A 12,631-nucleotide genomic window follows, 5' to 3' on the forward strand; every position below is an offset into this window, starting at 1 on the left:
GTGCTCTCTCGTCTTGTTGCCTTGCAGCGCCGTCTGTCCGTCCGAGCTCCTGCGCGAGTCCGTCCGTGTGCTTGATTTTAGCCGCTGGGAGTGCCGGATGCGCGGGCGGGACGCCGCCCGAGGAATAGTGTTTTACGTGCGCGTCGGGCGCGGCTGTCGGGCCCAGTGAGCAGCATTGATGCGGACTTTCGCCTGCGGGCACCCACACCCAAGGAGCCGGCAAAGCACGCCTCGTCCCGACTGACAAGCATCCGCCATTGCGCCGTGCCACTTTGCCGTTGCAGCGCCCACCTCGGAAGCCATCCGTCACCACCTGCGGCACTCGGTACGACAGCTTGCTCTTCACTCCAGCACGCTCCGTCAGGCATTGTTGCATGACGGCCCGAAGACAGCGCGCGATTTGCACGGCGCATCGGCCGAGCTGCGCGTCCGCGTCCTTTTTTTTTTCTCCGGCAAACCGCGGCCCGGCGCCTTTTGCTATATTTTTTCTTCGCGCGCTGACCGTGTAGGCTGGCCAAGGCCGGCGCTTTAAACGGATGTAACCTTCGACTCCTCTGCAACAACAACGTACCGCGAAACCGGCAATTTATGCCCCTCTCACGGCTGCCTTTCGAGCGTTGCAGGCGAGGAAACAGCATGGGACCGGAACCATTTGACGCAGGGCGAGTGCGTCATTGACGAGCTCTTTCGACCTGCAGGCTACACACGCACAACACTTGTGCAGCCGCTGGAAGGCCGTTAGTGCGCCTTGTGACGCCTTGGAGGGACAGTGGCGGAAACGAGGCGATCGAAGCGTCCGTACGCTTCCAGCCGCACGCAGAGACAGCACGGAGCACGCGCTAATCGGCTGTCGGTGCTAGATGTCAAAATGCTGAGGAAATGAATGGAGGGACGCTTCGTCTCGGACAAAGGTAAACTCGCGTTGGTTCGCCCTCTGACCCCGATAATTGCCTTCCTGTAGGCAGTCATGTGCGTGGGTTAGGACACGCGGGCTGTAAATATTCTGTACAATGAGCAGTAACGCCGCATCTGATTTTTCCTTCCCGCGAGCCCTCTTTCGTGAGAAGAATGAGTGTAGGAAGCCCTTCAAATGTTTTGAAGATCTACAATCGTTCATGCATATCTGTCTGTTTTTATTGGGAGCAGAGGCTGGTCCTCCGGAAAACACCTAGCCTGCGTTGCAAGGGCGCATTTAAACTTTTCACTATCAGCAAGCGTAGTCTGGCTTCAAGTGCCCCTGAACGCGATTCGAAATCTCACGTTTGACATCGCCTCTGATATATTTTGAATGCCAGCGATCATAACCTTCGCTTTTCTTTGTGTGTGTGTGTGTTATTAAAAAATAATTGCATACCCGGAGCAGCCAGGCAGCAATGATAATACTGCTAAATTATTTTATACTACGATTTTAAAGCAGGACAAACTCCGAATCTATGGAATGCGTCCATCAGTGCTGTTGCCTTTTTGTGCACGAGTGAACTATGTAAACAATAAAAAGATTCCACTGTCCCACTTAAGTTTGATTTAAATTTTGCCTGAAAAAAAAAAGTGGTTTCTAACTTTTTGACTACGCTTTTAATTGTGGTTCTGGACATGAAATTTTGGTGAACTCCTTTAAAAAAAAATTTTGCTGTAAAATATTGCTGCTGTCAATTGGAAGCTGTGAATAGTCGAGTGCGTTAAATACGCTTTTTGCAGTGGTGAAGCGGAGAAGTAAACTGATATAGTAGTTTCAAACTTACTTTTTCTTTCTGCGATCACAAAGTGCGAATATAAAGATTTTTAGATTTCGCTTTTAAATTTGAATATCTGCTCTGAATCTGTCTAGCTTGTGGAAGCCACAACTCGTGTCTGCAAAGCAGGGGCTAAACTCTCAAAGCACGTAAGAACGGTTTGTGATTGGCTCACGGCAGTGACGTCAGGAATAGGTAGCGTTCGATAGCCAAACTGTTACCATTCACGAAACTTTTTCGTGTGCGAATAGTTACGAGCACTATGATAAAGCAGTGCGTTTAATGAAGTACTGCTATTCGGCTGCTGTTTTTTTTTGAAGGAGACCGGAATCGCGCTTACGCGGAAATTAGCGGAAATTTTCGTTTATTTTGCCTTGCACTGGAATAAATGCAGCCACACGTTCACCAACAGTTTTCGGGATATTAAATATTCACAATTATCAGACGCATACATGATGTGTTTATTTCTAATTTACGAATGTAGTCCAGTTAATTCGGGGAATCTGTTAGGAGTGAACTTTAAACAATCAGCATAGCATTTTTTTTTCTAGCGATATGAATGCATCCCGGTGGATATTCGTTGTGATTACGATTTTCAGTCAACTGATTGATTGTCTGCCCTTCTTGAAGTGGTGTCGGGGTTTTTTAATGCTTTTTCCTGTTTCGCCCCTGTGCCATCTTCGGTGCTTAATCGCGTGCGACTATTGAAGTGACTCTTGCCGCGCCTTTGGAAGTCTTGGAAAAAAAAAAAGAAAAGGAGCGATAGATTTTAGGCGACTTTTCCAGGAGGCCATTGACACGAACCTGACGGCTCGTATCGGACCGATTCGGTCGTTCTCACGTACCACGTAGAGTACGTACAGGAAATAAGCGATGTTTTTTCAGCGTAGAGAAATGCGCAGAAAAGCAAGCTGCGCCTGCCAGTTAGGAATTCCATGTTCGTATTTTCATTACATCCCTTTCGCATAGCTCCCCGACAATCCTACCTGTAGTTCTCTCTCTAAAAAAGAAGAAAAAAATACGCCAGATTGTTTCACGTCCTTTTTTTTGTGTGTGTCGTGCGCGTGTGTTATGCTTTGGTATCGAGTTGTTCGCCGCTTTCCGTGGACGTGACGTCACTACCAGCCTTGGACGGCGTACGTCGCGCGCACGTGCGACGAGCACGGAATGAAAACAGTCGCGGCGAGCCAAGAATCGCGCGCGCGTGCACCCACCCGGCAGCGATGATTTGCGCGCATTCCGGCACGCTCACATGTCAAGGAAGGTCACTCGGCGCACAGGCCGGAGTATATAATACGGTTGTGTGAGCGAGCTCTACTGGCGCGATGCCCTGCTTGAGAGCGTCGTCGTCCATCGCCTCTCTCTCTCTCTCTCTCTCTCTTCCAACTTATATACTAGCTTCGCTAAAAACGTTACGGCGTTATACACGAAGCGTATACCTCGTTAATATATGGACGCTTTGGTCCCCGATCAAAAGTGTCCATAAAGCGAGTCGTTCGTTATAACGAATCACGAAGAAAACAAAACAAAAAAAAAGCTTTGCGATTAGGGTCTGCGTCTCTGCATAATGAGGGGCAGTGAAGTGGATTTCGGGCAATCTTGGAAACTCCAGGGGCATTAAACGGGTCGCCATTATTTTTAAAATCATGCGTGGTGCAGGTTTAGCACGTTTGGAGCGCCTAGCGGTTAATGAAATGCGTAATGGCCTCTCTTAGTGTGATGAATGATCTGTTTACGCCGCAAGAACTCTGCACTCACTCGGGTGACAGCTGCTAAATGTGGTTTTCAACGGAGCGCACAAAACGATTTTTTTTTTTCACAGCCACTCATGCAATGCGGCAAATGGTAGGACGCGGCGACCGGGCACCTTGCCACTGCTATTTAAGCATGAAACTGCGCACATATGGAAAGGCCACTACTACGGCGTTTGCACTTTCGCACTACCCTTCACCGGTGTTCTGCACTCAAAATACAAGGGACGCAACTTATCTGGCAGAGTCAGTCGGGATTTTGTTGACATTGCTGTCCATAATAACGGGACAAAAATACTTGGGTCCCAATGGGATCCGTGCATTTTCACCCTGTCTATCGTGAAAATACATTGTAAAAGTTTGTTCCCCAGAAATATTGTCCACAGCTCGAGTCGTCCACATTAAGACCGCCGCGGTGGCTCAGAGGTTATGGCGCTCGACTGCTGACCCGAAAGACGCGGGTTCGATCCCGTCCGCGGAGGTCGAATTTCAATGGAGGCGTAATTCTAGAGCCCCGTGTACTCTGCGAGGTCAGTGCACGTTAGAGAAGCCCAGGTGGCCGAAATTTTCGGAGCCCTTCACTATGGCGTCTCTCACAGTCTGAGTCGCATTTGGACGTTAAACCCCATAAACTGAACTAAGCATTAACGGGGGTCGTATTAAAGGCACGACGTATAGCTCCTAAGCTGGTGGCCTCAAGATCACAAAAACTCACGCTGCAGTGTCATTGCACGCGAAACGAGACGCGCCAAATTATTGATATATTAGATTTGGCTGAAAAAATATTCATATCAGTTGAGCCAAATACCAGTAAAAGTGTAGAGGCCTTCTTTTGAATAATAATAATTGGTTTTGGGGGGGAAAGGAAATGGCGCAGTATCTGTGTCATATATCGTTGGACACCTGAACCGCGCCATATGGGAAGGGATAAGGGAGGGAGTGAAAGAAGAAAGGAAGAAATAGGTGCCGTAGTGGAGGGCTCCGGATTAATTTCGACCACCTGGGGAGCTTTAACGTGCACAGACATCGCACAGCACACGGGCGCCATAGCGTTTTTCCTCCATAAAAACGCAGCCGCCGCGGTCGGGTTCGAACCCGGGAACTCCGGCTCAGTAGTCGAGCGCCCTAACTACTGAGCCACCGCGGCGGGTCCTTCTTTTGAAGGAAAATGATTTTTTTCTTCAAATATCATGCTCCGAAGTGTAAGAAATCGTCCTAAACTTGGAATTTTTAGAAAATGATTGTTCAGGAACCGTTCCTTGCCGTGGCTTGGCATGCAGTCAGGTATTAAGATGCCCTGTCGGGCCCCAAAAGATAAACCGTGGATGACACCATTTTTGTTCAAAATAGAAGCGCTTACCAGGAGAAAAATTTGAAGATTTCCGCATAAAAAGTAAATTTGGAGCCTAAATTTTGAGACAGCTTTTTTGCAATGTTATCTAAAATCTTGTTACGGTAGAACTGTTATTAATAATAGTAATAATAATAATAATAATAATAATAATAATAATAATAATAATAATAATAATAATAATAATAATTGGTTTTTGGGAGAAAGGAAATGGCGCAGTATCTGTCTCATCTATCGGCGGACACCTGAACCGCGCCGTAAGGGAAGGGATAAAGGAGGGAATGGAAGAAGAGCGGAAGAAATAGGTGACGTAGTGGAGGGCTCCGGAAGAATTTCGACCACCTGGGGATCTTTAACGTGCACTGTCATCGCACAGCACACGGGCGCCTTAGCGTTTTTCCTCCATAAAAACGCAACCGCCGCGGTCGGGTTGGAACCCGGGAACTCCGGATCAGTAGTCGAGCGCCCTAACCACTGAGCCACCGCGGCGGGTAGAACTGTTGGCGCTAAAGTTGAAAGCTGCCCTTGCGTTGTCCTATAATTGAATTAAAAATTTGTTTCTGCGAAAACGGCCACATCGAGGACCAGGAAACGCTATGTGAGCAGCGGTACTGGGCAAAACAAAAATAGTTAAATTGTCAGCCCATTCAATTAGTTTCACATTAAAAAAGAAAAAGTACAGTTTGTTACTGGCGAGAAATGATTTTTTTGAAAAGGAAGACCTCTGCACTTCTATCGGGGCTTGTCTACACTGATATGAATTTTTTCATCCAGGTCTAAAATGTCAAGAATTTGTCGTGTCTCGTTTCGCGTAGAAAGACACCCTGGAAAGCGCCTGAAAGAATTCACTTGGCCTTAAAAAAACAAAAAAAATGCCTGGAAAAGTCCGACTTAGATTGACTCTACCTTTACACGCAGGGCAAATCATTGAGTGCAGGAACATACCGTGGTTGCAAGTCGCCTCGGATTTGTGTATCAAGGTGCTCGAAGTGGGCAGGAAATACGATTTACTTAAGACAGGTAGTGACAGCTGATCCTGATCATGAGAGTGAAATAACGAAGGATAAGAATGGGGTGGTGCACATATGGCAGATCCTCTCAGATCATTAATGGCAGTTTACCAATATCTCTCAGGAGAAAAGTATACAATAGCTGTATCTTACCGGTACTCACCTATGGGTCAGAAACGAGGAGGCTAACGAAAAGGGCTCAGCTCAAGTTAAGGACAACGCAGCGAGCTACGGAAAGGAGAATGATAGGCGTAACGTTAACGGACCGAAAGCGGGCAGAGTGGGTGAGGGAACAAACGCGGTCTAATGACATCCGACGAAACCAAGAGGCAAAAATGGGCTTGGGCAGGGCATGTAATGCGAAGGCAAGATAACCGCTGGTCTTTAAGGGTAACGGAGTAAATTCCAAGAGAAAGTAAGCGTAGCAGTGGCCGGCAGAAGGTTAGGTGGGCGGATGAGATTAAGAAGTTTGCTAAAATAGGTGGCCGCTGCTTGCAAAGGACAGGGTTAATTGGAGAGACATGGGAGAGGCCTTTGCCCTGCAGTGGGTGTAATAAGACTGATGATGATGATGACGAACAACAGGTGGTTGTCAAAAATAGTGAAGAAATAAATTCACAGCCACGCGAATTTTCAGTGCATGGCCTACGAGTCTTTCATCGCTAGCTATGGCCCCTGCTGAACAACGGTCTCTCCCATATTCCTCCAAGTGGCCCTGTCCTGTGCAAGCTGCATCCTCGTTATCCCCGCAGACTTCCTAACCTAATTAATGTTTTGTAGGGTGCTGTTATAATTTGTGGCTGCGCCACCGTCAGAGCGGCTTCTGATGGTATTGAAATTCATGGCCGTGCATATGCCTCATCGCTGCCACTCTCTGTATGCGCTCGCCGCGTCGTACTTTCAAAATACAGTTGATTTCCAGAAACGCTGTGTCCTGCCCGAGACAGGCCATGCTGCGTAGCGGATTCGGTTTTGCGCGTGCGCTGTGGCTACGAATGCTCGAATCCACTTTGCTGCAAATCTATAGACTTTCCTGTATGCGCACACGCTTTGTTCGTGATCGTTTACTGCGGAAATCAGAGGCCGTGCGGCATCGACTGTTCCATTTCGGAACGGTTCATTGAAATCGAGCGGCGGCGCCGTATATATTCGTGAGGATCGAGCGCCGCGTCAAGGTATGCAGGTTGGTTGCATTGCCTTGTGGCTGCTGTTTCACCCAATGTGTAGCGTAGACACTGGATCTGTGAGCCCCTTGTTGCGCAAAGAATTCTGTACGTGGACTCAGACCGTCGCGCTTTCGTTCCAAAACTACGTACGACAGGAGGTCCCACAATCCACGACTCTATCAGGACCTCCTGGCATCGGTACCATTTACTCCAGGTGGTCGAAATTATTCCGGAGCCCTCCACTACGGCACCTCTTCTTCCTTTCTTCTTTCACTCCCTCCCTTATCCCTTCCCATACGGCGCGGTTCAGGTGTCCAACGATATATGAGACAGATACTGCGCCATTTCCTCCCCCCCCCCAAAAAAAACCCCAATTATTATTATTATTTACTCCAGGTTCAAAATGGGTGCGCATATAGCGCCTTGCAGTGTTTCCTATACCGCAACTGTCGGAGGCCGGTGGGCGCACGGTGGGACCGAGGTGAGATATCTGGGAAGACAAATGTGTCGCTCGCAGAGGGCCGCCGCATGGTCTGAGGCCTCCCTCCCCCCGGTTTATCTGGCGTGTGATGAGCAGCCCTCCCTTGCCGGCGCGCGAGATGTCGTGCTTCCTCGGGAGTGCATCGATCCAAGAGGGAGCGCGGTGTTATTATCTTCGGGTCCCGCCGGGGAGAGGAAAGGCGCGAAAGAAGAAACGGAGCGGCTGCTGGACGGCGCTGTCTCCCGTTGGGGATCACGTTCGGCTCCCCCTCCCCTTCCACCCTGTATTCCCACTGGCGGCGCGGGAACTGGGGAAAGGGATGAAATGAACGAAAAGCGCAGCAGCGCCGCCGGCGAGGCCTCGATCGACAACGAATCGAGCTGAGCGAGTGTATAGCGTGTGACAGTTTAGGGTGTCTGGTCGTGGGTGTCTGCGGTGTCATACTTTTGGAAAAAGGACTTTTCCGTCTCTTTTTCTTCTTTCGATTTCGCGCTGTATCGCCTTCATCGAATACGGTGAATAAAACGTGCGAAATGTATCTTGCCGCAAGGAGATCTGGAACTTTTTCAAGTAAAATGCACATCTTTGTAAGCGGCGCCCGTCATTTTGTTTTATTCCCAGGCGGAAAGTGAGGGAGCTCGGCACTTCAAAAATGACAGGCTGCGAATGCAGCCTGCCATCTCTTTTCGTTCACAATGCTGTGCGGACAGCGCCTGTCGATTCTGAGGAATTATACAGCTGTAAATCTCCACCGGACGTGTTTGCCAAAGAAGCAGCAGCGAACACGAGGAAAATGCTTTTTATTGTCGTCGAAGCATGGAGCCCTTGTTCTGTGGTCGCATAATAATAATAATAATAATAATAATAATAATAATAATAATAATAATAATAATAATAATAATAATAATAATAATAATAATAATTGGTTTTTGGGGAAAGGAAATGGCGCAGTATCTGTCTCATATATCCTTGGACACCTGAACCGCGCCGTAAGGGAAGGGTAAAGGAGGGAGTGAAAGGAGAAAGGAAGAGAGAGGTGCCGTAGTGGAGGGCTCCGGAATAATTTCGACCACCTGGGGATCTTTAACGTGCACTGACATCGCACAGCACACGGGCGCCTTAGCGTTTTTCCTCCATAAAAACGCAGCCGCCGCGATCGGGTTTGAACCCGGGGACTCCGGATCAGTATAGCCAAAGAAGCAGCAGCGAACACGAGGAAAATGCCTTTTATTGTCGTCGAAGCATGGAGCACTTGTTCTGTGGTCGCATCAGCCGTTTCGCAATTTGTGTGGAGCTTGGCCACCTGTTTTGAACTTGCACCTCAAGGCTATGCCACCGCCAAGGTCTGTTTTAGCGCAGCAAAACGGTCACAGCGAAAAATCCCAGCTCTCTCGCTCGCCCTGTTGTCAGCGGGCTGGTAGGCACATTTAGTTGGGCGCACGACGGTCGTGGCTGGGCGTACGCACGCGCAGCGGGCAACGAATGCGCATGCGCACAACGGGCACGTGTGGGATGCGTTGACAAGATGGCGGCGCCCGCTTCGGAATAAATACATGTCACCGCTGGATTCACCGGCGCAATTAACTCGCTAAAATGGTAGCGGTTCGCTTTTATTTCGCACACTCTCGCCCACACCTAGAGGCATAAGCGATAACTAGCTCCTGTTTTTCAGATAATTTGACGATTTTCAAGCTCTTAGGCTTAACTAAATGTAGTGTCTGTTCTACAGGCACCCTGGTGTGTTCCTCGTAGCAACGACACCTGGCGAAGCAGTTCTCTAGCTTTTAGTCAGTTGTTACATTTTCTTCGGTTTCATAGTTTTCGTTCTTGGAACAAAAAAAGTTTTGCGATGCACCCACCCTAGTTATCAGTCTATTTACAGGGTACTCAATGCAGTAAGCGATGCGTACGCAAGCTTACTGCGTACGCCCAACTCTATTGGGCATAAATGGTAAAGGATGGATTGACCTGTTCGTCCCATTGCTGCCACCGTAAATAGGGTTGTGTCCCTCTTCTTCAGGCGTGACTCATGTTGCGCTTTTTCTTTAAATCAAAGCTTGTCTACCTTTTTTCTTTTTTGCATTCCCTTACCATTGCGTCTGCTGCGTGGCTTAGCACGCGTTAGAAGTAAACGGGAAGCAACGCGATGAAGTGGGAAAGAGGAAGGAAAGGAAATTGAAGTAATAATTGGTTTTGGGGGAAAGGAAATGACGCAGTATCTGTCTCATATATCGTTGGACACTTGAACCGCGCCGTAAGGAAAGGGCTAAAGGAGGAGTGAAAGAAGAAAGGAAGAAAGACGTGCCGTAGTGGAGGGCTCCGGAATAATTTCGACCACCTGGAGATCTTTAACGTGCACTGACATCGCACAGCACACGGGCGCCTTAGCGTTTTGCCTCCATAAAAACGCAGCCGCCGCGGTCGGGTTCGAACCCGGGAACTCCGGATCAGTAGTCGAGCGCCCTAACCACTGAGCCACCGCGGCGGGTGGAAATTGAAGTGTAGGTTCAGACAGCGGCGCAACAGAAACGTCATCAGAAATTATTCGCATGCACTTGCCCTAGGCTGTATAGGGGATGTACGAAGATCAAACCCGTGTACGATGGCAACACTCAAAGCCGGTGAAAAGTCAGGCAGTGGAAAAGAGGGGTTATCACTCTCTGGAAACTGAATTGCCAACGTTTGCTGACATTTTTGACGGGCAAAGATCAGCCACCGTTGTTTGGGGCAAAGCAGCTGGGTCTGTTATTAGTTTCTTTTCAATCGGAGAACCGACATATCCGAACATGCACATATTAGATGTGCCGTGGGATGAAGTTAGCGGCGGCGATTCGTGACACATGCTAACAGTTGAGAAAGGCGAAGAGACGACATTAGCGCATTTAGCGTCACGCTACTTTTGTAGCGAGAGCTACACAGAGATACCAGTCGAGCATTTCGCGGTACATGGGAGAGGCCAGTTGTGCGCATGCGCCGTTACCATGGCAACCGAAGAGGAGCGAAGTGCGGCGTGCGCTTCGCCGTCGCCGCGGCCGCGCGCCCGCTGCACCGTTAAAGCCGAGCGTGACGTCACGTGGATGAGCAGTTGTGCGCATGCGCCGATACCATGGTAACCAGAAAGACCCCACAACTGCGCCACGTTCTTCGTCGCTGCCTCGCCGCACGCCTCTCTATCACCCGAACCGCGCGTCGCATGCGCAGGATTGAGTATAAAACGCGGAGATGTAGAGGGCGTCTGTATCACAACGTTTGACATGCACTTAGAGAAGGAGAGTCCAGCCGCTGCTAAACGGCGGTATAGACAAGAGAAGATTAACTCTTCCGATCCTGAGGTTGTTGCCTGGCACTTGGCTTGAACCCAATAAGAACGCTGGAGTCTGTGTGTACGTGAAACAATGTATCACCGCTATCAGACATCTCCCCTCGGTCGCGGTGAATAATGGTGAAGCCTGCTGTGTTCGGCTCCTGGAAAGCGGAATTATCATCCAAGGAGTCTACGTGGCACCGGGAACATCTGTCAAGCAGGCGATTGATGTGGGTGCCACGTGTGTACCAGCCTACGGCATGCTTTCACAGTTGTGTGTGGCTTTGGGTGATTTGAGCAGGAAACAGAACTCCCGTAGTCAGTGTACGAAAGAAAAGTTTGACTTTAGCTTTGGACGCTCACGTCCCGACTACACAATGGGGAACTACTATAGAGCTTGTATACTAAAGGGGCTCCATCAAATCGAAATACTGTATCGACAAAATTGAGACCGCTGCATGCTACTTCACAGATCATCGGGCAGTCTTCGTCTCTGTCAAGCAAAATGAATAAAACATGTGTATACCCAATGTCTCTCATTGCTAAACATAGTGACCACAACAAGCTCAGCCAGGGAAACGTACATACCGCTCGCTACGTATATATCCTGGCATAGCCGAGCTTATCCGCTGCCAAATTTTTTAAGAGCGTGAGCTCTTACTAGTTAAAAACAGCACGTGACCACACTATATAACATAAACAGTGGGCGCGTAGCGCCTCAATTGATTCGTATACTTTCGATCCGTTATATGTGTGCCAGTATAGCGGCCATCGAAGTGGGACTTCCGCCAGCTCCGCCATTTGCATAAAACTAGGGCGCCAGCCGTTTGACGCAGAATGTTCAAAGTGGTGTCAAATGACTTGGCATGTTCCTGAGGATAACATTCCTAATTGAGGTGAAGCTCAAATAATGTGTGGGATTCGCAACGACGTGCTTTCGACCCCCAAACCGTGCATTCCGAGGACCTCCAGACGGCCATTACGGCCGAACCGTTTGTCGCAGGGGGTTCCGGATGGTGTCAAACGATTCGCCGTGTTGTGATGCACACGTTTATAAAATTTATTAACTGATGTAACGAGGAAATATACCGGATATAGCGAAGGTGGCTGTAAATCGCAATTGTAGTGCAAAATCCGCGAGGTAGATGGCGCTTCTTGTGTCCTAGAAGGGATGTTTGGATTTGGTCTTCTCCACGTTTGCAGAGCACACCGAAGTAAACGTTTCAAGCTCCCGTAGCCAACGCTTTTAAGTCGGAAGACTGAGGCAGTGTTGGCGGAGATTCTTTGGTTTTTTTTTTTCTCGCCGCGTGGGGTGACAGCAGCCTGTCGGTGGGATGGATGTGCGGCCGCGCGTGCATGATTGTTTCGCGGTATGCTTTTGCATTTCAGATGCACGGGTGTCCGTGCGTGGCAGCCCAGCGACAGTGTGACGCTCTCTCGCCGTCACCTGTTTACAGAGCCACACAGGCGGCACTAATGCCGTTGCAGATGCATGCGACCGCCACTGCTAATATTAGCAACACGCACGCATATAAATTCCTCATTTATTCCCCTCCCCCGTAGGGCCGTCAATACAGGAAGAGGTCGGGTCGCCTCTTTTCGCTAGGCTAATGTCTGCATAGTGAGAAATGCGATTGATCAGTTTTTTTTTTCCTCGATGTCCAAGCCGTAGTCCTTTTCTTGTGATGTTTCCACGTACGTTGTCTGTGCGTGCATACTTCGGATCTGTAGAGGTCCCGCCTCACAATGGCGCGTTTGATTTTTCGTTGTTCGAACGCTAAACATATACAAGAAGTGCAGAGGTCTCGCCTTCCGGGCTGTATGTTTTTTTTTCT

General features: G+C 49.0%; 1 protein-coding gene across 4 annotated transcripts in view; it reads left to right on the forward strand.

Moving 5' to 3' along the window:
* The window catches only part of krz (beta-arrestin protein kurtz), a 39,923-nt gene continuing 27,292 nt past the window's right edge, over nt 1-12,631 (forward strand). Inside the window, exon 1 of one of the 4 annotated variants that reach the window (XM_077659943.1) lies at nt 1-325. Coding sequence is in view for 2 of the 4 variants with exons in the window: in XM_077659941.1 (XP_077516067.1) it covers nt 880-911 (32 nt within the window). In the remaining 2 variants the exon portion in view is untranslated. Of the gene's footprint in view, nt 912-12,631 lie in introns of all 4 variants that reach the window. The other 3 variants (XM_077659942.1, XM_077659941.1, XM_077659940.1) reach the window with 3 other exon arrangements.

This window comes from Amblyomma americanum, chromosome 3, assembly GCF_052857255.1.
Source record: "Amblyomma americanum isolate KBUSLIRL-KWMA chromosome 3, ASM5285725v1, whole genome shotgun sequence".
NCBI classification, from domain to species: Eukaryota; Metazoa; Arthropoda; class Arachnida; order Ixodida; family Ixodidae; genus Amblyomma; species Amblyomma americanum.